Here is a 24,403-nt window from a genome sequence, read left to right as displayed (position 1 = left end):
TGTGGTCGGGTCAATGTTTACTCCGTATATTCCAACTCCAGCACGTTAATGTGTTTACATTTATCCCCATGAGCTTTGGGTTACGATTTGAATGCCATTATCTTGTATTTATTGAGATATGTGTGCACTCTATCACGTGTAACGTGCCTTTGGCCAATTTACTCATAACTCGCAAGCTAAGGATTGTTTTGAGCTTGGGGATAGTGCTCAGGGGATGTGTTACCGGTGTTACAGACTGCTGGTGGGCAACAGAGATAGTTTCAGAATAGAAAAACACACTTGTTGCACTGCACTTCTATGCTCGCCGCCGCATGACAGAATAAACACAACGACCCGCAAGGGCACGGGGAGAGGCCCTCGTCACCACAGTGGATTGACAAAGAAGCAACAACGACACATTGACACAATGTGGGGAATGGAGTCTTGTTTGGCCAGGATCAGACCTAAGCCGTGGTGCCACGGAGGAGTGGAGCTTCACGTTCCACGCGGGTGTTTATGGAGCAGCTCTGTATCAGTTGTTCATAGAGCTGCCTACACGACACCCCACAGCAAAGCTGTTTGCTCACTGGCCCCCTAAACCCGCAGCCCGAGACCTGGCTCCCGGGTTCAGTGACGAACATACACGCAAAGGTGACCTGTGTAGCCTGTTTGGGGGCAAAGAAGTGCTGTTAGTGAGCACCTATTCACGTCAGCACGGTGCACAAGGGGGGGGGGGTGTAGCATTGGCGAAAACCATACCAGTTCGTGTTGGTTCTTTTGACTGCTAATGTAGATACACTGCACCAGGTTAATGCTGAGTCAATAACACGTTCCTGCGGAGGGAGCTGGTAGGAACGTTGGGTTGCTTGGTCAATGGCCAGGGTCAACGGCGGCGTGGTGTATTCCGCAAATATGCCCGATCGTGAGGGCGGGCACAAGCCAGCGTGATTAGGTTAAACGTTGAGTTTTATAAGGGCACCACGGGGTGACCAGCCCCTCCCCACCCAGCCCCACCCCTCCCAGCCCCTCCCTGCAGGACGGACGGACACAATAATCCCCTGTGGGCTGGTGTAACCAGAGATTCCTACCAGTATAAGGGATGGACTGGTTCGTATGGCTCTCCCTACTGGTGTTAGCTGTGGCCTGGAATCGAACTGAGTTCGCCGTGGACATAGCACACACAGTAAGCTTCATCACTCTGCCTCTCGGTGCCAAGGATCCGCCGTAATAAAGTTTATAGACTGTTGGGACAAGTGCTGCTACCAAGTGACACGCTCATACGCGCGCGTCTTCATGCCACACACGTCAATGACAGATGGAAACAACAGTTGGTCTCTTTTATGGATTTTGCAAATTAAATTTGGAGAAATTGCTCGGTTATTACATTTTCATTCGCCGCATTCCTAATGGATTTATTTGGCGAAAAATAAATATGATCTTGTTGGATACATTTTAAATAATTGTATATATTTTTAGAGCACAGCTCTATTTCCAAAAGTTGTGTTTACATGAGTTTAAAAATAATTTGAGCAAATAAATGCTAATTGTGAACACAGAGAATACTCGGCTTATTCTAACGGGGTGTCAGGGCCTGTTTGAGTTCTATGTGGCCCTTAAACCATGATGTTAAATGTTACTTTTGAAGATGACAAATAACCAATGTGGCCTTAATAAGAAGCTGTGGGGTCCTTGTAACATTTGTTTACGGTGAATAAAATTTGAGGATTGGAACCGTGAAGTTTAACTCAAGGTGCTGAGACGGAACCTTGTTTTCATTTGGTGATTGGATTCTAAACGGATAAAGTTTTAAGCCGGCTGCTTAACTCTCGGATGCATGAATGATTTTAAAAGAATATCTAAGCAAAACTTTTGGATTTTATGTTATTCTCGGAGTCAAATGAACACCTGCCAGATGTGTTGAACACGTTTCATTTAATCAAAAGTGTCATATACCGGGATTCGTTTGTCAAGTGATACTTTACAGGCTGCCTTGGAGTAAGAATTATAGGCGTAAAGCACGACTATTAGCATAAAGTACATGGTGCGTCTATCCATAAACTCTAATTTGTACCCTACGTTGCTGTGATGCGTTATTATAAACGGTTTATCTTGAGGACAAGGAAGTTAAATTTAAGTGATGTCCCTACGAACATGTGGTAACCCTTGGCACTCACTATTCACGTACATTTTGTGCACACCACCGCAGTGTCACAAGGACAGAATGAGGTGAAATGGATGTGGCGTGAGATTGTAATTCCCGGAACGTTTCTGGATTGTGAAATGTCACAAATCCATGATGGGCTTTGTCACAAAAGAGTAAAACCCTGAGGTGGATTAAAGTGATACGAGAACAACGCCTAACCAGATTACGAACCCTGGCTCTAAACTTGTTAACTCTAATAGGATGTTAAAACAATTTAGTGCCTTTATTGAATAGAAGAAAAATTGGGACATGCAGAGCCCATTTAAAGTTTAAATTCAAGTCTCGGGATCGGCATCGTGGTGTTTGTGCACTGCGCTATGAACGCTGACCAAATATTAATTTATAGCTACGAACTAGATTCGAAGCTTTCGTGACTGCAGGAATGACTCTTTGGTTCTTTCAGTAAAGTCAGGTAGAAAGAAATTAAATAATTATAGAATACGACGTTTCGATTGCAACACAAGCAACCATCATCAGGTACAAATGAATGAGAAAACAAACATAGTAAACTTGGAAATATGCAATACAACACGGAATCGGCCAACAAAATAGTCAACACCCCACCTGGTGTATTACGTTCTTCCAAAGATTGCTAAATTTGAGAGACAAAACATAGACACGGAGACAGACACACAAGCAGATAGACACACATAGGCACATAGAAAGACAACGTCTCTGTGTCGAGGCCTTAAATAGAGAGGGGGAGTTGTGTGGAATTACTGCCCATAGCGGCCGGAGAGAATGAACCCATAAACAAGTACGGTAGAAAGCAAATGTAGTAAAATTAACAAGTGTAATGCAATGCAACACAGAGTCGGTTAGCACACGGTTAATGCACAGCCTGGTTGATTACGTTCTTCTAAAGATTGCTAAATTAGAAGTTAAGTGTGAAACAAACAAGCACGGCAAACCCTCCCCGTGGAGGTGGTTCAAACTAGACTATAGTTAGCATGAGGCACCAATGACGTCTGAAACGGTCCTAGGGCTCCCTCTTCACAAACCCGCATTGACCAGCAGTGGTGAATTATGATCGAACCCTCTCGTGGCTGACATAACATGGGAGGCCTTCATCCATCAGTGGATTGACAGTGAGGCTGTGCATTGTTTACTAAAGTGACTCGAGAAAGCAGCTGGCAAACCCCTTCGTATGCAGTAAAATGCAACAAAATCTCTTTGTTTGCCAAACAATTTTTATTTAGGAAATACGAACACGCATGTGCAACAGAGACGGGACTGCAATAATGTCGAATAGAAGCTCGCGAACAACGATGCCACGTTGTCTTGGTGTTCAAGGCTGCGCTGTGTCAATCCACCCCTTGTCCTACAAAACAGATGGTGGAGGCTTCACGCTAAGGTGTGTGTGCAGGGATACGGGTATTGTAATAGTATCCGTGTTTGCCCCATAACTCCGCAATAATTTAGTATTGATTGTTTTTCACTTCTTTGAAATAAATACCCAATGCTGCCCTCGTTTATCCTATGTATGTCTCCCCCCCTCCCCCACCAGCTGTTCGCTTTTCATCTCTACGATTTTCCGGTGTGTGTACGGGTTCAGTGGAGCGGCGCAGCGCAGCGGCGAGAACTCCGAGCGCTCGACTTTGTAGAACGCTGCAATGATGATGGCTTCACATTAACAGACGCATGCCGTGCACAACACGTTACGTGGTTAAATGCCACTGCTAGCAAGCCAGACGCGTGCTAACAAGATTTGAAGTTGGTAGGGGACAAGTGGCCCCTGGGGGACCCCGTGTCTCAATAAGAAACGTCGTAGTTTTATATTATTTGTATAATTTTCTTTGAACCTATCTACGTGACTTTACCGAAAGACCCAAGAATATGAATTCCTGCAGTCACGAAAGCTTTAAGTTAAGATTTAAACTTTTATTAGTTTTTCAATTAAATTGCCGAGGTTGCGTTACTTTGTTGATATTCTTAATTATTGTTGTAAATAGCATTTTATTTAAAACGATCTTGAGATGCCTCGGTGTAAAGTGCGCTACATAAATAATGACTTAATGTTTTATATTACGCAGTATATAGTTTGGCAGCGCCATCCAAAGGTTGTGTGGCTGTTTGACCCCCCCCCCCCCCCCCCCGTCGCTCTGTATTCCCATGCCCGTGGTCGTAGCAGCTATGGGATGACTTGAGACTAAAACTACACCTGCGTAGTGACCACGGGGACATGGGTGGGCCATCACAGTCACTGGGGTGGCCTCCGCGTTTGTGGAAACTACGGAGTCCTCTTCAAAATGCCCCATTTTTAACTGGCTGCTCCGAGTCGAGCCAGCATCAGGTGGTAACATTGAGACCAGGCAGATACATTTATCTTTCCCCACTACGGCAAATCTCACTATCACAGTGGAGACAAAACCAGGCGGCCTTGTGGTTTTCCTGAAGCTATTTGCCATGGCGAGCCGGAACCAAACCGTGATATGCTGGCCTCACAAGATATTTATATCCGGGGCCAAGCAGGACGTTCATTGTGTGTGCCCTCGGTACACTTGAGGACACAGCGTCACCGATCATCTCGCGCGTTACTCGGACTTGTTCAATGCGTGTGACGTCAGTGGCACGGCTCGGCTTCTGCAGTGGAAACAATCTGGCGCCTCCCAACTCACGCTGGGTTGGCTCTGCACAGCTCGGTTGTCGAGTAGAAGAGGTATATGACTGCACCAGGCCCTGTTTAAGGTTTGAGTGGTTGGAGCGTAACCGAAAGGTTAGGTTGAGAGGATGTGGGGTTCCACTGGCGCTTTGAGTTATGCCCGTTGCGTTTTCAAAAGGAGCGGTCTTTGTTATCGATGCGGCTTTAACACCAGGATCGCGGTCAGTATCGCTGATGGCCACACGCCGCTAAATTATGAAAACAATGACTAATTTATTTCCGTTAATATTTTAAGTTAAAATAAATACGAAAAAGCAGCTGCGCAAGCAAAATACGTAAAAACATTTTACAATGCAGTGCCCGCATTGGCTCAGGGGGGAAACTTTTAATGAAAGCAGCCGACACTGCTGAGGTCCTGGGTTCAAATCCCAGTCTCCCAGCAGGGGTGAAACCACGCTGTCTGATGTAACACGTTTGATGGTCGCAGCCTATTGACCGATGACTGCAGACAAAAAATAAATCATAAAATAAACATTGGTTTGGCACATATTTTGACCTAGCCCAGTACTGAGGGACACATTTGTATTCGGCAGAGAGCAACATCGACCCACCCGCCTGCAGTGCTGCAGGGGGTTACGGTCTTGCGATTGTGTAAGGTAGAGCCTTTTCAGATGTCGTGGCAAAGCCTGTGATGGTTGCACAAGAAGTGCTGTAGTCATGCCACCTTCGCGTTCCAAAAAAAATCTTCTGCCAAGGTGCCGCTGGCAAACATTTGAGTGACACTCTTTTTCAAAAGAAAATCTGGTCACTTTCTTGAGAGGTCAAAACCTCAAGCAAACGCCTTCCTTCCACCTCTGCTCACATCTGCGATGCGGATGTCATCTTCGAGACTGTTCTGGTCTCTTGAGTTCCCACTTAGTTAAATAAGTACAACTTCAAGCCAATACTCACGAGAGAGCTGTGTTTCATGGTTTTTCAAGAAGGGTTCAGTACACAAAACAATCGGTACCACTGGGATCATTGAGACCAGGCAAAAATACATTTGCTTTCATCACGAAGGCAAATTCCATTCTCCCAGCAGAGGTGAAACCAGGCTGTCTTGTGTAGCATGTTTGATGGTCTCGGCCCGGTCCACAAATGCCTCTAATCTTGCAGTTCCACATGTTTTTTAATTGCTCGAATTTTGCACCTTAGTCCTCTTTAAATTAAAACCTAGGGACCTCTTGAGTGCCGGTAAATTGATTACAAGGTGCGCATGGACAGATATATGTATGTTGAAGTAGCCGGGTGAATCGAGAGGTCTGAACACTGAGCCTGCACTGCTGAGAAACCTGGGTTCGCATCTGGGTTTCAGAAGCCTCTGATTAAATCAGGTTCTCGGAGTGTAATGAGCTAATGGTTTCAGTCCGATCACCTAATGACTGCACAAAACACCATCATTGGATTTAGTTCGACACTTATTTTACGAAATTCCATCTGATTAAAACATTTCAGTTTGCCCTACTCTGTACAGAATGTGGCCCTGGAGTTGATATGAAGGCCTGAATCAACCTCAAAAGTAGATCTGTAACATCAGTCAGTTTCAGTCTTTGACAATGTGTGATGCACAGGCATATGCAGAGTTCCAAAGGGACAGTTCTTCGTCTCATGCCATGATGGCATCAACACAATTTGGTGGGAATAATAACCACAAAAAAATTCCTCGACTTGGCCATCTTGTGGGCCACTTGCTTTTCATTCAGTCACCCTACCATACTACCGCAACTAGTGTGGTGGCTCGTCGCAACACCACGATCCTCGTGTCTCTGAAATCTCTTCATGTTGTATCCTGCCGTACGAACACTCGCATCATTGTGCAGATCTAATATTATTATTAATGCCACGCGTGCTTACTCGGGAATAACTCGGCGAGTCTCAGGACTCTTTCGGAAGAGTCCTGCAAAGGTTTTAATTTTGGGAGTGATGTTGCAATGTTTATTCCAGTTTGAGTAATTTGCAGGTAAAAATTCAGCATTGAGATGTTTGGTCAATACCATTTACACTGTATACTTTTTTTTATCTATGGGAGAAACCTGGAGAACCCAGAGTAAACCCATGCAGAATAGGGGGAGTACATCTAAACTCCGTGCAGAAAGGTGCCCAGGTCGGGATTTGAATTGAGGCTTTGAAGCATGAATGTTACCAATGCGCAATATTGCCACCTTTCAACCGCCGTTACTCTGAACGCCACCTACTTAGATTAAAATGTTGAAAACTTAGAATAAAAATGGAAAATGCAGTATTCGGGGGGATTATCGCTGGGAATTGTGGTTGCACAACAGATGCTCTTCCATTTGCATCGTCCTCCACAATACCTTGCCTCCTAATATTTTATTACGCTCCTGTTAATTATTCCTGTAATAATTATTATGCACCTTGACAGGCTTGACTCCCAGCATAGCCTGCACCCTTTTTAATAACACTTTATATACTTTATCTCCTACATAGCCCGCTCTTTCTTTATTACGACAGTATTATGCACTCCTTATCTCATGCAGACCGCCCTCGGTATATTCACAAATGCATTATAACTGTATTATTAACGTGAGCATACACCTCCCATGCCATTCGGCATTCTGCCAATTGAACATTTCTTATTACCGTTATCCAATATTAAAGGCATATATCAAAATTTGAATCCGAAAGAAAGTTTACACGGGCTTAACACAGTCGCCTCATCACATTTGGCAGTGGGCAAAACAAACGTGAAAATAATTCCTTCAAAACCGCGTGCAATCCCACCCAAGTTTCCATAAACGTTCCACAATTGCCAGGCATGATCGGGCATGTGTTCATCAACAAAACCCTGACGTGGATAATAACCTTAACTTTGAGACCTCTCCTGCCAATTGGGTGGACTTTGTGTGAGGAGATTACGCCCCCCCCCCCCCCCCCGTCAGTGTTCAAGTGGCAAAATATTTGATGGAAAAAAATTAAAGCCGTAGGGAAACGAATACCCTCTTTAGTTGATGGCAATATTAATGACGGCGATATTAATATTTTATCTGAGGAAGCCTTACCGAGTCTCAATACTTTTTTTTTCGGAGCGATCCTGCACTGTGATTTACAATCGGGATGTTTGACCAATTCCTTTTCTTTTTTACGAATACTTAATTCACATGCGGGAAGGAAACCCAAGTGGCCCGGACAGATAAAACCCCGCCACTGCCTATGAATGGGGACAACACTAAAAATAAAATCCCTTCGGGGTTCTGTTGCCAACCTACTTGCTGTACTGCCGCCCACCGTCCTCGCGGTTTTCGCGAAGGTTTAAACGCACCCCGGGATACTCAAATGGCCGTGGCTTCGTCGTTCGCAACGCCGCGAGAGCGCCGGCCGCCAGGGTCGCGACCCCCCGGAGTTACAGCCGGGGTTGGTGGACACAGAGCGGCGGTGCCACCGTTGGCGTTGATGAGGTCGTACGCCACGCGCTCGGCACGCTCCGGGGGCAGAGCGCACGCGTCGGACAGCTCGCGCTGGGTGAGCTTCACAAAGTCGGCGTCGCTCGCCAGCTCCTGCAGCCCTTCAGAGATCAGCAGCTGTGGGGGACAGAAGGAAGGGGGACATGGGGTTTGGCAGCAGTGGTGAGAAAAGTGGTAACAGTGCTTGTGGGGAGGAAAATGGTGGTGGTTGTGTTGAGAAAGGTGGTGATGGTGATAGGGAAAGTGGTGGATGAAACTTTGTGTTGATGGTTGTCATGGTGGTGTTTGTTTGGGTGAGATTGGTGGTAAAGGCGGTGTGGACAGGTTTGGTCATGGCAGGTTGACCATAACAAGGAAAGGGAAGTTCACGTGCATTTGTTTATGGTGGTGATTGTAGTGGTGATTGTGGTTGAGAGATATTGGATATTTTGGTGATGGGGAAGGTGGTGATAGGAGAAGTAGCGGTGATGGAGATGATAATGATCCAGAGGTGGTGTTGTAAATGATTGCGGCAGTGGATAAATCGGTGATGATGATTGTAGTGGTGGATGGGGGGGATATTGATAGTTGTGGGGATGAAGAATTCCGTGAATATTGGAGTCGAGGTATAGTTGGTGGTTGGGTTGGTGATAATAGCCACATCATTTATAGTGGTAATGGAGATGGTGGTTGTCATTTTGGTGATGTCAGTAGGTTAAGAGTCGCACGCAAATATAGCTTCATAAGCATCTTCCACATTTCAATACTTAAACTCAACAAGAATCGCATTCGTGTACGGAGCGCTTAATTCACCATGCAGCAGCAGTGCTCCAATTATATTTTTTGTAGGGTGTCCCAGTGGAGGAAACCGCACCCCCCCCCCCCCCTCTTTCCTAAGCGAACCTTGACCCCGTCGAGGGAAACCTCGACTTTCCTTAAAGGCCAAGACCTCCCCCTTTCGCACGCACGGGGCAGGTGAATAAAATATTAATAAGCGCTCGGACGGGTGGAGGATACCAATAATAATTGCGCCTGGCCCTTGTTCACGCGCATGGGACGTGGCACGTGGGGATCGCGGGAAGGTTTGCCCCACGGCATCTGGGTCGCAGGATCCGAATTGTTTGGCCAGCGGTCTCTTGTCGCGTCCTAATTAGCGTGGTGGTTATTTTTTTGTTATGGGGGGGGGGGGGAGGGTTTTTTTAAATTCCCAGAGCCTTCCAGCCTGTGGACACTTTACATTTTAGTCGGTGAGAACAGAAATCCCGAAACGTTTTGGCTATGTTATTTAAAATAGCTAATTTGGTATTCATGCCATCATTATGAAAGGCAATTATGAAGGCACTGTATTTCAGACGAAGTAGTCTCACTATCTGGTTCTACTCGGGTGATTTGCGAGTAATTAAAATTTGGACTTGACGCTAGCACGCAAGGCCTACTCTTATTTGAATGACGTCCCGTGACTTTCCACGTCTCCTGAAAACGGGTAGTATTACTGTCATGTAGTGGAGATGTTTATTCCGAATTATTAGTGTGCCGTGTTATCCCATGTTCTAGGAGAATGCCCCCTGGAAGATAATATCACAACTATTTTCGATATCCCTTTCAATGACCTCTCTTCCACATACCAACAGGCAGCACCTTTCCACACGCCCTGCCACAGAGAGAAATGTTTTGCCGCACGGCAGTCAAACCGATCGTTTTAATTTTCATGAAGTCAGAATGAATCCAGCTGAAGTGAAAAGCTAACGTTTTAATGCGCAGTTATTGTGCAGTGATTGGCAACCAGGATGAGACCATCAACTCGCAACACTTCAGGAACAAATGTAATCATGACTAGGCAGCTGAAACCGGAGGATCTCAATTGGTGTTAATCCCGGCTCGGCATCTCGTGACCCCAGACTTTCCCAGCCACTTCGCTACTGGAGCCCTTTTTACCACCAAAAGCAAGAAGCCGGTTAGGTGTAACCAATTTAACTGAACCTTAAAACCAGGTTGTATAAATTACGTGTGTAATCGGGTAAAAACATTTACTCAATTCCTCAAAACGTTGACATAGCTCGTCTCAAGGGAGAAGTTTTTTTTCTTCTACGAAATGTGGTTAAAATGGTTGCGGAATACAGATTCACGTTATCTCATTTTAATGGGTTAGTGATGAGCGTCTTGTCCGAAAGCGACGACCGCCAACCCACTGGGAGGAGATTATGGCTGGAAATAAATATAAATAACGTGCAGAATTTAAATAAACGCAAATAAATCTAAGGAACCCGCAGAGGTTTTTGTTTGGAATGACAAATTGAAATTTGATGAGAATATGTAAATTCAAGTCTCAATAATTAACGCTCAATATCAGTTGAGGTGGCAGGTGGCTCGGGGGGGGGGGGTGATAATTCCGTGTCAGAGACGGGGAACTGGCACCGCTGAGAACCTGGATTCCGGAAGTCAGGTTCCAGCCACCCGTGATGAAACCAAGATCCCCAATGCCCAGAGTTGATGTTACAAAGCGAATTAGCAAAGGCTAGCAAACAAAAATCTTCATTGGCTCTTAATGTGGGTTTTTTTTAAGCTCTGAGAATTAAACTAAATAATGATGACCTCACTCTGTGCGCCCCGAGCATGGACGAAGAGGCACATCGAATCCGTGGACATTCTCAGGTACACGTAATGTTCTGCTTACTGCGAGAGCCCCAAAAGGAAACTGTCTCCTCACGTAATACCCCTTATCGCAAATTGGAACTGGAATATAATTGGTAGACAAAAGAAAGGATTTAAGTGTTAATTTACCAAAAATTACAACATTATTAACTGGATCGCATAAATATTTATGTATGGCCACGTTTCTCGGTTGCTGTAATGATGAAGTGGCATTCGAGCAATCGAACGCGTATCAAAAAACGTCAACTTAGGAGATGGAATGATAAAATCAACATTTGTGCAGGTATTCTGTGGATTGTCATATCGTGGGATTGTGAGAGATTGCATCGGCTCTGGGGAGCCCTTCATCCAGCAGTGGATGCTGTGTATGTCTCTTATAATGGGGCTTCTCAACCGCTAGCTGTCACACCTGCTCACGCTTGCCATTGCCCGTCTGCCCTTCTGCTCATTGGCCATATTCCCTATTCCCCCACTCGTCTTGATGTTAATTGCGTCTAACGAGGAAGATTCTCTGCGTTCGCCAGCTGCTGTGACCCTAGCAGTCGGCAGACGGCCAATGGCCAGCCTCCTCCAGGCGCCACAGTTTGATTCCCACCACTGGTGCCTGGTAATTTCTGCTGGAGTGTCACGGTTGCTAATTAATTACCCCATGGGTGGTGACACAGCCAAGGGCAGCGTGTTTGCCGCTTGTTGCAGACGTTCCCGGTTCGAGACCGGTAGCCACCTCGGTTAATACTGTGGTGGTGTATTAACCAGAATTCTACACACCGTCTGCGCTGCAGGAGGATGTCAAAAATACCGTTGATGTTAATTTGAAAAAGAGTTTGCCATTGTGTGCCAGTGTCATGATCCCAGTGTGCCAAAATTGAAAATATTACCATCAAATTACTCATTTGGAATCTATGAAGAAATCATCACCCCCTCGAAAAAACTTGGCAAGACCCTCCTAAAAAAGTGTCATCAGACTTCTTGATAATAAAATAATATTTATTTAATTGTGCCATCTGCCGGAGAGTGGATAAGTTTATTTTGGCTTTTTCTCAAATTTATCCCAACTGTGCTCTGCCACGAGACAACGCATCAATTCTGATCTCTCTCAGAGCAGTGCATCTTCGACACGCAACTGGCCGTATTAACACTCATTAATTGGTCGGCTAAAATATATTATTAATATATAGAGGACCGCAGAGCTTTGGGTGGTTGTTGGAAGCTCTGGCTGACTGCCTGGCTGCTGAATTCCCGCTTGTCTGTGTTTCCTCGGTGATTGCGAGATGCAGTTTGCACAAACGACGGATGACACTATATAAAAACAGGGCTTTAGAACTTGCGTTAAACCGCTGTTGCTCCGACTTCGTTATACGAGCCAATAGCAAAACCCACCAGGCAGTAGGCAAATGTTTTTTATATTTCTTCGCGAAGATACAGCCGCCGAGAGGCCTGCCCTCCCGAAACAATCCCCCTGAGACACCAGCGTGTCCAGGCGGTAGTGACGAGTGACAGTGTGCGGCGAGCTCCACACTGCCGCTTTGCATGTCTGCCAAAGGCGCGCCCCTGCTTTGCTGGCCCACAAAACTGCCCTTTGCCCGGGTAGAGTGGGGATTGTGTCGTAGCCACCCTGCGCTTCGACGCAGGCTCCCCCTGCTCGTTCTGGCTGTACAACATGAACAGCTGTTCTGAGGCTCTCCGGCCCTTAGAAACTTTTTAGATAAAAGATTACGCCTTGATGGGGTCCAGCCTGTGAAGCCTCATGCCATGTTGGCATGTTTCAAAGTAGAGGGGTCTTCCGAGTCCTCCTTCTCGGGGTATATTTATTTTAAATTACCCACCACGCAAGAATGCTCGCCAACCCTATGAAACATTGGAAATGTTTGGTCACTCTCTTGGGCCTTAAAGGCCTGCTTGGCTCTGGCTCATTAAGCCCTCTGTTGCCTCCTCCTCAGAGGAAGATGTTGTCCTCAGGGGGTGTCTCCCCCTCCCAATACAGGAGAGGGGCCGCGGCTTCTTGGCGCTACATCCCTGGCCTGCCGAGCTCTGTCCACACTTTGTCACCATTCATTGGATGCACTCCTCCATTGAATGCTCCTTCGCCAAGCGGCGAAAGCACGAAGAACGGTTCGCTGGATCCAAGCGCCGCCCACACTGCTGGCACCTCATTGCTCTCGCGGCCGTACCTTACCATAAGCTGCATAACGCTCGCCCAAATATTTATTGTAACAGTTAAAACAATCTAGATTTGATCTAGATTTGAAGCTTTTCGTGACTGCAGGAATTCATACTCCTTTGGTTCTCTCGGTAAAGTCACGTAGGTATAAAATTTAATAAATCGCGACGTTTCGATTGCAACACAAGCAATCATCATCAGGTGGTAAACCATAGCAAGAAAATTTTTAACAATTAACCAGCTGATTAATTGTCATTTGAGGACTTTGCTTGCTCCATCCACTGCGGCTATTGCTGCTATTGAACTCGGGGGACGATTTTCTACGTCCCAACCCAGCGTACAGGGGTGAAACCATGCTCGACAAATTCCCTGGTGTTGTGGGAGCTGTTATTTTCTGTAGCACCCAGCCCATCAAAAACTAACAAATATTGAGGTTGAGATTGACGAATGGGCCATGTGAGGTGGGTGGGGGTCTCCTGCCCCCTCTCTCGCCCCTGCAGGGGGGGGGAGGGGAGGTTGTGGGGTGTAGGGGGCTCCCACCGGGCTGGAAAAAGAGGATTAACGGGAGTGCCCGGTGCAGGATGCAGTTGAAACGTGATGGAATCGGAGTGTGTTTTGTACCACGGTATGAGCAACTAAATATGAACTGAACGTTCCAATACAAACATATTTGCAGATATGCCACCGCTGAGATTTTTGGGTTCGAATCTTGGTTGTGGGTGCCCGTCATTACGTTGGGTTCTCAAGTCTAGAGCGAGTCAGTTGACAGCCAGCCACAGTCACAAATGACTGCACAAACCCCCCACCCCCCCCATCACACTCAATTTGCTTCGTCAGAGCCTTCACCTCCAATTACAGCCTCGTGGTCATGACTATAATATTAAGTGACACACCAAATTGAATGCGATGGCAGTGTCTTTGTGCAGTCATTGGCAGCTGACATAGAGTATTAAGATTCGCGTGTGCATCAGATACATTCACCGTGACTATCATTAAGGCTCGGAGGCACTACAATTTGAAGAAGTCACGGCCGGTGATAAGGTCCTTAGCAGTAGCGCGTTCGTCGCTTGTTGTGGGAGGTTCAAAGTTCGAATCCAGCAAACCGCCTTGGTTATTACTGCAGGTGTGTTCACCGTAAAGCACTCCGTGCTGCCCGCTTCACAGCGGACGTTATAGATCCTGTGCCGTCGTTCGCAAGAGTAGACTTATTGCTTGCCGGAGTCATGGTTCAAGTTTTTTTTTTCTCCAAATTTTCCACAAATTAGTCAGTCGGGATGATCGGTAGGAGTCATCACCCTCCTGAAACAGGAGACTTGGTGAAGCTTTTCTGGGTAAACAAACAACATAAAAATAATATTAACAAAGATAATTCAAATGTATGCTGCAGTGACAAGCCATGAGGACGAATAAGGATACCAAATTATGAGGAAATTGACCAACTTATAAATGGGAGTGAAGCACTGCAACATAACAGTAGGAGATGAATGCACAGGTGGGTACAGGGAGCAGACACGAGGGGATGATTAATATATTTGGTTTTGCAGTGAGGATTGAGAGAGAATGTCTATTAGATTCCACCGCCAGCAGCGACATGCAGATAATGAATTTCTCTTTCAAAAATGAGTCTGGATAATGGACATCCAGGGGCCCAAATAGAGAGATTGGAAGAAAATTTACTTGATTCTCACAAAACAAATTCCAGCGATGGCAAAGAGGCCTTTATCCAAAAGTTAATATATCACGGCTCACGATGGTGTCTTAATGTGATGATAACGTCACTCGATGACGACGACGCAACGTTGTGACGACGATATCCGTAGATGATTCCAGCAATGAGGCGTGACGTTCAGGTCGATTTCCATGCGACGAACGTTCTTTGCAAAGCGTATACTAACCTCACCACGTAGTTTTGAAAGGAAGCTATTGTGGGGACTTTAAAGATAGACTCTGACATCGCCATCACCATCATCTTCTTCAGGGGCTATTCCCTGACCCAAACCGGTCCACTTCGCGCCGTAAGAATTACAAACTCGTGACAAGATGCTAATGGCAGTGCAAGCGTAATGCATTTGGAAGGAAGTAATTTAAAATAGCCACTCGCTATTAAACATTGCCTCGGTGAAGCTCGCCACGTTTGTCATTAACGTTGCCACGTAACAAAAACAATATACGATTGGATGTATAATAAATAGGCTGTTTTAGACAGGCCCAGTAAACACGCAACGTTGGGGAAACATTGGTTAACGTCCAGGCAGCGTTGGCCCAAGGTGAAGCAATGTTGAGCCCAATGTTGGCCCAAAGTTGCATGTTTACACGGGTTGCCCTTCTCAGAGTAGAATGCGAGGGCAGAGAAGTTTTGAATTCACATTCGGGCAGTTTTCTATTGGTGGACAGCGAGTATCAAACAAATCCTTTAGAAATCGCACAAACAGGCCAACGTGCCAAAGTCGAATAACCACTCCCGTGACCCGCACGGCGTGGAGAAGCCTTCATCCGTTAGTGGATTGACAAAAGGAGCACATATATACACACATGCATCACTCATAACGGTGTGTGTGTGTGCGTGAGTTACAGCCTGGATGAGGCTCTCGGCGTTGCTGTTTGCCGGCTGCTGCCTCTGTCCACGCCCCGATCGCCTCCCCGCTCTCGTCGCTCCCCCAGCACGAGCGTGGGATCCGGGGGCGGCAGATGCCCCCTGCGACCGTGGTGGTGAAGTATGGTGGAGGGGGGTGGGGGAGGGCGTGGGGAGAGGAGGTGCACGAGTGGGAAACAGAAACACGGGAAGTGAGGGGTGATGAATTACGGGCGCGCGCGTGCACTAGTGTGTATATCGGAAATCATTTTAGCCGGGCCACAAAATATTTTCGCACTCTGCACACCGCATCCATTATATCTCTCACTATTGCTGTGGCTACTGATAACTCGCATGCCACCTACTCCAGTCTACGAGCAACCCAGAAGATACTTCCACATTCAGTTTACATCTCGCTAAGGATTATCTTCGAGTGGCGTGCTTACTCCAGTCTATGAGCGACCTGCAAAATCTTCTTGGTTCTTTCGGTAAAGTCACGTAGAAGGGAAGTAATAAAATAATAAAACATAAAATAATTTTCACGACATTTCGGCCACAGCGTCAGACGCTGTCGCCTCGTTTCACCTGAGGACGACTGCTTGCGTTGTGGCCGAAACGTCGTGAGAATTATTTTATTATGTTTTATTTTTATTATTTTATTACTTCCCTTTTACGTGACTTTACCAAAAGAACCAAGAAGATGAATCCCTGCAGTCACGAAAGCTTTAAATCGAGACCTGCAAAATGTTTACGCATCCAGAACAGCACATCCACCAGACACCTCCCGCTACGGCTGCGGCCACTACTAAGTTACGTGCGACCTTCTCCAGTCTACCAATCGGTGAGAAATTCATCTGCTGTGGTGAGGGCGGGGGTGTCATTGATCGAGGCGTCATAACGGACTGTTCATTTTGAACAGCAGACCGTGGGAGCAGAGGCGGGGATGATTGCGGGTTGCAGCTTTGCCACCGCAAACATTGAAACAAAGAACTTCATTATTAACACTGCCTCGTTGTTGCAGCAGCAATAGGAGCTGCACTTCATAACTCATGTAAATGATCTCACAGAGTTTTCAGTTCAATTTCAAATCTCATTCTACTTTTTTTTGCTTAATGTTTTGTATTATGGGTTTCATATGGCCTGTGATTCGCACCCCCATCTGCAGTATGATGCATTGTCAGGATTCAGTCTCGTGATTGGATCCAAGATTGGATTTTCTTTTTATGGTGGTGCATCGGAGCACCTCTAGTGGCTGCAGGAGTTATTTATGAATTTCAAATCTAAAACAACTCACAGCCCCTTTTGTCAGCAATCCACTGCTGAATGAAGGCATCCTCACAACCATATCAGTCATCGGGGGTTGTTTGACCACACTTCACACTAACTTCATCAGTGCGGTGCGTTCCTGGCATTAGAACGCGGGTCTGCGGGTTCATAGCCCCCCCCCCCCGCCCCACCCCTTCCCCCCACATGAACCCGGTTAATTAACTGAGGGTGCAGTTCATGAGTAGACCATCATTGAAATGGCAAACGCTGAAGGTGTGCGGTCATTGACTTGGCTTTATAAAGCTTTCACCTTTGCATGAACAAAATAAAAGGCGGGCCGTTAAAACTTCCGCCTCATCCTACGGTGTTTCTCGTTACCGTGCTATCATCCTGGCGCAAGTTCGATTCCCGGCCACGTCTAGCAGCAGTGGCGGCAAATCAATTCTGTATCCGGTGCAAGGGCCCAACCCGCTCCAAACGAACTTCCCTGCACGGACGTGTGCGATGACCTGTCGTCAAACAACACCTGTGACTGACCGGGTGGCGCGGGGAGGCATTCATCCAGCAGTGGATTGAGAAAAGGGCCCACGCAGTGCGCATTTACTCGGGTACCACTGTGGTACGGTCACCGACTGTGAGTGGTTTCCGTGGAGACGACTGCAGTGTGGAGACGATGGCAACCGTGCGTAGTTTGGCACTCCGCCACACGATCGGCGTAACTTGCATTTTCGTCAAATTATTTTTATTTTTGTTGCATTCATTTTCCTCTTTACGTCTGTTGTTCTGTTTGCTATTCAAGTTGCTACGCGCAGGCATCTGGAGATCCACTCAGCTGGCTCTGCAACTACAAATTCAGGCTACAATTACGAATGTTGTTAAGAGTATTAACGTCGTGGGGCGCTCGTCCAAGTCATTACGCACGCCTTCGACGCATCTCACATTGGGACCGAGCACTCGGCGCCCAACTCCTGACGTTAATAAACATCGAACTTCCAAATGTAATGGCTTCCCCCCCCCCCCCTCCAGAGTATAAAAAAATGCATTGCGCAGCAAAAGTTTCGTATTAAACGAAGAAAAATGCAGCGGCTCAGCACGCGCGGTCTTCGTTGGGTTGTATCAGAAACGTTCCCAAAATTGCATTCCTTATTGTTTATGGGCGCGGCTCAAAATGGCAGCACGATACATTAAACTCTCTTATTGAATTCACAGCCTCATTTCATCCTTGCGAGGTTGGAAGGTCCTTTGTAAAGGTGGCGGTGTGCGGTGCGCGGGTGTGGGTAGCGGACCGTCCCCTGCATTCCCGTAACCACGAGCTCACCTTCTCCCGCACATCGCTTGACCTTATTCCGGGACACGTGCCCTTACCCGAGATCAATTATAGCTTTCGTTTAACCCCCGCGCCATCTGCTCACGAAACCTCCATCTCCAGCGTATATTTGGCCCCTCTCGTGAACCTCTATCCCGTGCTTTCTCGGCCCTCCACCTGTGGACCACTCCACCTCGACCCCCCCCCCCCCCCCCCCCGAGTCCCGACCGTCGGCCCAGCAAAGAGCGGGTGTTTTTGTAACTTCCTCCCCCCTCTTCTTTACCGGGGCTCGCCACGATGGGTTAAGACACTGCACATGCAACCCAGAGGTTACCAATTCATTTGAAAGCACGGGGGTGGTTAAAACTACAGCACGAGTGTATTTAATCCTTCCTCACCTCCCACCCGCCTTTGTCCACCCAGCAGTATTTACTATTTTTACCACGTAAGGCCCACTGAGCGATGTAGCTCTTTTTCAGAAGCGACCTGGCCACAAAAGGATAGCCCAGTGAAGGAAATACTAAGTACTCGAGTGGAGGCCCTTCCGCCAGCAGTGCAAGTGAGCAGGCAGTTGCAGGGCTGCACGTTTACCTTGCTCCTGGGGGCGAGAGGAGTGGAGGAGCCGCCAGCGATGATGGAATCTCTGGCAGCGTTGTTTTCTAATCCTGCGCACGCCAACACGGGGAAAACCGACGGTGATTTAAAAAAAAATGTTGAAGATCATATAACATATAACGTGTAAATTGTCTAATAACTTCAAACAGGGGCCACTCAGCCTTAATGTAAATGGTCCCATCGGCGAAACAAAGAATTTAGAGCCTCCAAATAAAAAGGAACCTCGTAATACACCGACCTTTTGTTGTTATTTGTTATAACGTCGGTGACTCGCGTGTACGCGTGATTGTGTGTTACCCATTGTATTTGTGCTTCATGGCACGTCTGTAAAAATTGTTACGGGAAAAAAACGGCAGTCTTAATTTGTATCCCCTCTCGGCTTTCCGCCCCAGTCCCACCCCCGCCCCCACACCTCCTACAGCTGGATCTGTTCTCAAAAGCCACTGCATTCATGTGGGGGTCAAGGCCAAGTTGTAGGGTCGTGGCAACAGTCTCTTCTCTAGCAGTGCATTGATAAAATATATTTTTTAAATGCACTTTTTATAAAAAAATGTTGCTCCAACCAAAAATGTATTTCTCTATCGATCGGTCCAGGGTTCTTTTGCTAAATGCAGGTATTTTCCAAACTGCAACGTTAAACAAATTTAAATATTGGCCACGTAAATCAACCAGGCCCAAATTTGTCCACTTAAGGTGTTACCCGCAATTCTGATAACCGAGTTGCGAGTCCACGTTCACCCCGCAAGAGGCAATCTTGGTGGCACGAGAACAACAGTGGCAGAAGGAGTAATTATATTTTATATCGGAAATTTTGCCCATCCAAAACAAAAACAAGCTGGCAAGCCAGTGGCTTAATAGAGCCTCTGTGCTTTTTAGTGGGTTTGGCTTTACGAAGAAATATCCGCAATAGAAACAAAGCACCCTCCAACATATGACTACGTTCAGGGCACACGGTCTCCGACACCTGCATGCGAAACTCGCTCGCGTACAACATAACATTACACGTTTTCACTGATTTTTTTTTTATGATTTCATTGTCATTCTTGTCAAAGAAAAGCTACACAGATTTGGAGTTGGTATTGATAGGTACTGTTGATTTTCGTAACAATTGCTCATCATTATTTATTAATTCCGCACCTCCCATGCTCTACATCTGGATTGATTTTGGGGGGTTTGTATTTTTTTGGTAAAACATGAGTGTTTTACGGACAGACACACAGACGGACAGCTGGACAAGTGTACGGACGAACACGTGGGATAGATAAATGGGACAGACAGACTGATCGATGAATACACTAATGGAAGGACATACGCACACACACAGATGTATGGATGGACGGATGGACATGCAGACCAACAGGCAGACAAACGGATGGACACGGACAAGGGGCCATCCATTTAGTACATACGCAAAAATCTGTCAACTTCCCCCCCCCACCTGCGTACGTACGCCTGACGCACCCCGCTCCCCCTGACTCTTATAGGGCGGCCGATATTTAATCCACGCAGAAATGATCAAGGATTAATAATGTAGACAAATTATTATCGAGGCTTCATCCCACCCCCCCCCCCCCCCTATGCGTACGCACATTGTCAGTAGACCCCAAGCGTACGCATTTGGGTTAACCCCCCCTCCCCCCTCCATGCGTACCTACGAAATGGATGGGCCCCCAAACAGACACTCGCACACAAGGACTTAATCTATCCTTCGCACGGCAACAAGTACCCTGCCGGCTCACTTAAAATAATGGAGAAAAGCTGAAGAAAATCAAATTATGACGAGACAGTAAGAGGGAGGAGGTGGAGGGGACACACACACACACACATCCCCCCACCTGCAATGGCCTGTGTCTGGAGGCAAATCTGGTCCATGTCCTCCCCGTCGCCGTGACAACGGTTGCCGGGCGGCAGCTCCAGCTCGCGCTCGATGACGACGGCCTCACGATGGGATCGCCGGGCCGTCACGCTCCTGCCCGCGCGTAAACTCATTACCCCCTCGTCGTCGTCATCGTCGCTGTCATTATGACTCTTATTAAAGTCAGTTTTGCCATTCTCGAGGGCGTCATTATTAATGTGTCGGGACCGTCGGGGAAGGTGGGGGGGGGGGTTGCGCGAGGGGAGAAGGGTGAGAGGATGGAGACGCTCTGGAGGATATGGGGAGTGTAAATGAAGGAGATTTGTGATTTGTCACAAGTATCGCAAGTCCAGCGTGGCAAGCGTGGTCAGCTTCGTCAGGATTTGTCTTCGTCAGCATCGCCTTAATCATCGTCATTATTTGGAGTGGCATCATCTACAGCACCGTCCTCGTAATCGGACGCAACAGTCGTCGCCGGCGGCAGCAACGAGTGCAGGTTCTGCAGCAGCGTCGACATCGTCTTAAACATCGTCATTGACGTCGGCAAAAAACATCAAGTGCTACAAAAACAACTCGAAGAACAAAATCTGCAGCAGCATCAACAGCGGCAGTAATATATCTTTATCCTCGTAACCATCGGCGACTTTTATATCATCAACATCATCTGTGTCTATCGGTATATCGAAAATAACCACTCAACACGGTCCCTTCCCTGCCCATCTCCACCGTCATCGCCACCCGTTGCATCGACCATCGCCTTCCCACCACAAAAAATAATCGGTGCCTTGGGGAGCAGAGGTCACAACAGCAACAGCAGCAGCCGCTCTCCCATCCCTTAATTGATATGCACACAAAAACAAAGGTACCCCGTATAGCCTTGTGCAGACTTTTGGGGCAGGTCCCATTCGCGAGTACCTACGGAAGGCTGCCTGCCACGGCACACAATGAGGGTGGTGGCCAGCACCACTCCCGGCCGCCTATCTCCCCAATGCTGATATCTGACACAATGCTGATATCTGCACCAGGTACTAAATTAAGGCTGAGTCGATCTAAGGGAGACCCCCAGGACTGGGAGCAGATATTTGTAATCGGTGTGTGGTTTCACGAGGGGGAATGGAACGCCGGTCGCCGGGTTCGTAGCGCAATGCGCTAACCATCACGCTCGACACTGTTGGGGTAAAACACACCCACGCAGAACACACACGCAAGCAAACGCTCACACACACTGAAACACACGCGCTAAAATATACAAACACGCACTGAAACACACGGAAATACGCTCACGCGAACATAAGAACATACACATGCAAACACACACTCAAAACGCACGCACGCAAACACGTGCACACAAAAACGCACACACGCACACAAACATGCGCACTCAATTACACTCAAAACACAATTACACAGACTCAAACGCGCGCGCGCTCGGACATCTCAAATGAATTTGGCCGTGGGACGGCAGCTGTCGTCGATGCGCGTGTTGACATTTTGCGCCAAAGTCATCCTAGGGTTGCTGTGGCTTTGTGTGATGTAAACAACAACAACAACAAGACCACAATAATCATGAAATCTCTTCCGCCGACGCCGCGTGGGTAGCCTGGACCTTGGGCAAACAAAACTCGACGTGATGGATAATAAAACTCCATTACTTGGCGGGAGACGTCTTTACATATACAGCACACCACTGCGGCCTGAAAAAGGAAAATCAAAATGATGGGCGACGTTTTGGCCAATGGCCCTTCTTTGTGACACATCGAAAAATGTGCTCCGTTGATCATGAGCAGGAACCGAGGGTCACTGAGTTCGTAGCGCAGTGCTGCGATATTCTTTGTATAAAAGGCCGGATATTGTTGTTGTTTGGGCACCACTGTCAATGCAGCAGCAGCAGCAGCAGGAACATCAACAAAAGATGTTGTAATCTTTAATACATCGAGGACTGCAGACCCTGGGCCACTTGTATGATATCGCATTGTACCAATGTATACATTTATTTTATTGGCCCCTACAACACCGCACCAGGTACTCATTCAAGGCCGAGTTAATCTCGGGTTTTTCCGCTAATCTTCGTACCGCTCTGCAATGTGATACGTTGCATTGCAATCGGGGTGCCATTCCATTGCGGTTAATGTACCGCATTGTGTTGCATTGTAGTTTTATGTACCGCGTTGCATTTTTCTCTGTCAATATTGGTTTTTATACTGCGGCGCATTCCATTGACATAGATGTATTGCGGATAGCAGGGTACATAAACAGAATATTAATAGGAATAATGAGAGAAAGGCAAGACACATTTCTTGGACTTGCTATGAGATGACAAGAGACTGAATATGTATGTGACTGGGACCATTACAGGTACAAGAAGCCAGCCAATTAAGTTCACTATAAGGAATTTATGCAACTGGGAGGAGCATCTAATGCAAATATTGTGGACAGAGCTACATGGAAGAAAGGCCATGATCGCCGACGTCTTTGAGAAACAACGTGGCGCACACAGAGAGCATTGCACTTCATTGTGATTCATCTTATTTCAGTGCATTACACTGGTCAACACACTTTTTCGGGTATAAGGTATTCCAACGGGTTTAAGGTAATTTTGGGGTGTTGATTCCAAATCTGGCATCAGTTTCTGTCTATCACATCAGGTTTTTGAGATATAAAATATTGCATTTTCAATAAAAACTGCAGAAGAAAAATATTAAATAAATGTGGATATCTACATAAAATGACGTTATAAACACACTATCCTAAAAATACAACACCATATTTTAACACTAAATCAGTCACTGACTCGAAACAACTTGCAATCATAAGTGACAGAGTTAATTTCGGGTAAAATCAATGAAAATGGGGTATGCCGCTAGCATAACAATGAGATGTCATAGAGCAAATCTGAGATCAGATTTGGAATCAGCACCCTGAAATTAGTCTAAAACAGCTGCAAAAGTCCAGGCCAGAATTTATTTATTTTTTTGTTGACCAGTGTTATTCTATTGTTTCATTGCATTGCACCGCATCGCATCGGGCCGCAAAGCGTCGCGACCGATTGCGTAGACAGCGTCGCGTGCGGCACACGGCGTCGATACGCAACTCACCGCACGGAGCCTTCAGCTGTGGGTGGCAACCCGGCACCACCGGCGGCACCAACACCACCACCGGCACCGCCGTTGACAGCGCGGCGGTCCTGGGCCCCGCGCGGGCCCCCCGCGTGGGCCCCCCACTGCTGGGCCGAGTTGTTGTTGTGGTTGACGTTGTTCTCAGGGCAGCGGCGTCAGCGGAATCTCCTCGTCGTGGGCGAAGAGGTCGTCCTGCAGGTACGAGTTCACCACGGGCACTGAGGCACGGGGTGGGGGCGGGGGTCGGGGGGCAGAGGTCACAGGCCGGCAGTGCAGGTGTGCTCAAGGTTCACGGAGGGTGCTCATGGGGGTCAAGATTTCATGGCAAGGTGCAAGCGGAAGTCAGTGAGGGTTTGGCGAAGAGGGTGCGGTGCAGATGTCACTCGGCACCGATGGTAGCCACAGCCCGGAATTGAACTTGGGTCACAGGCTTGATAACAATAACCATAATTTAAACTTGTATTGCCCCGCCGCCGCACTGAATTCACTCGCTCTCGAAGAAAGAGAACAACAGACGAGCTGGAAGTAAGCAGCGAGGCTGTGAGCCAGTGCCAAATTCTCCTCCAAGCTCTGCGGTCTTCTATCTCGCAAGGTGTTATCGGTCCATCAATGAGTGCCTACATGTGAGAGGAAACC

At 47.2% G+C, this 24,403-nt stretch overlaps 1 protein-coding gene across 1 annotated transcript in view; it reads right to left on the bottom strand.

The window, feature by feature from the left end:
• Positions 1-3,354: 3,354 nt before the first annotated feature.
• Positions 3,355-24,403, bottom strand: part of LOC133351740 (voltage-dependent L-type calcium channel subunit alpha-1D-like) — a 104,319-nt gene continuing 83,270 nt past the window's right edge. The window contains 6 exon segments of the mRNA XM_061567207.1: positions 3,355-8,362; positions 15,610-15,732; positions 18,773-18,846; positions 20,632-20,765; positions 23,747-23,913; positions 23,915-23,985. Of these exon segments, the coding sequence (XP_061423191.1) occupies positions 8,114-8,362; positions 15,610-15,732; positions 18,773-18,846; positions 20,632-20,765; positions 23,747-23,913; positions 23,915-23,985 (818 nt within the window). The 3' untranslated portion in view covers positions 3,355-8,113.

Source organism: Lethenteron reissneri, chromosome 38 (assembly GCF_015708825.2).
Source record: "Lethenteron reissneri isolate LAM-NWPU_2019-01 chromosome 38, ASM1570882v1, whole genome shotgun sequence".
NCBI classification, from domain to species: Eukaryota; Metazoa; Chordata; class Hyperoartia; order Petromyzontiformes; family Petromyzontidae; genus Lethenteron; species Lethenteron reissneri.
Note: the sequence above shows the minus strand (reverse complement) of the source record. Positions and strands in the feature narration are given on the sequence as shown.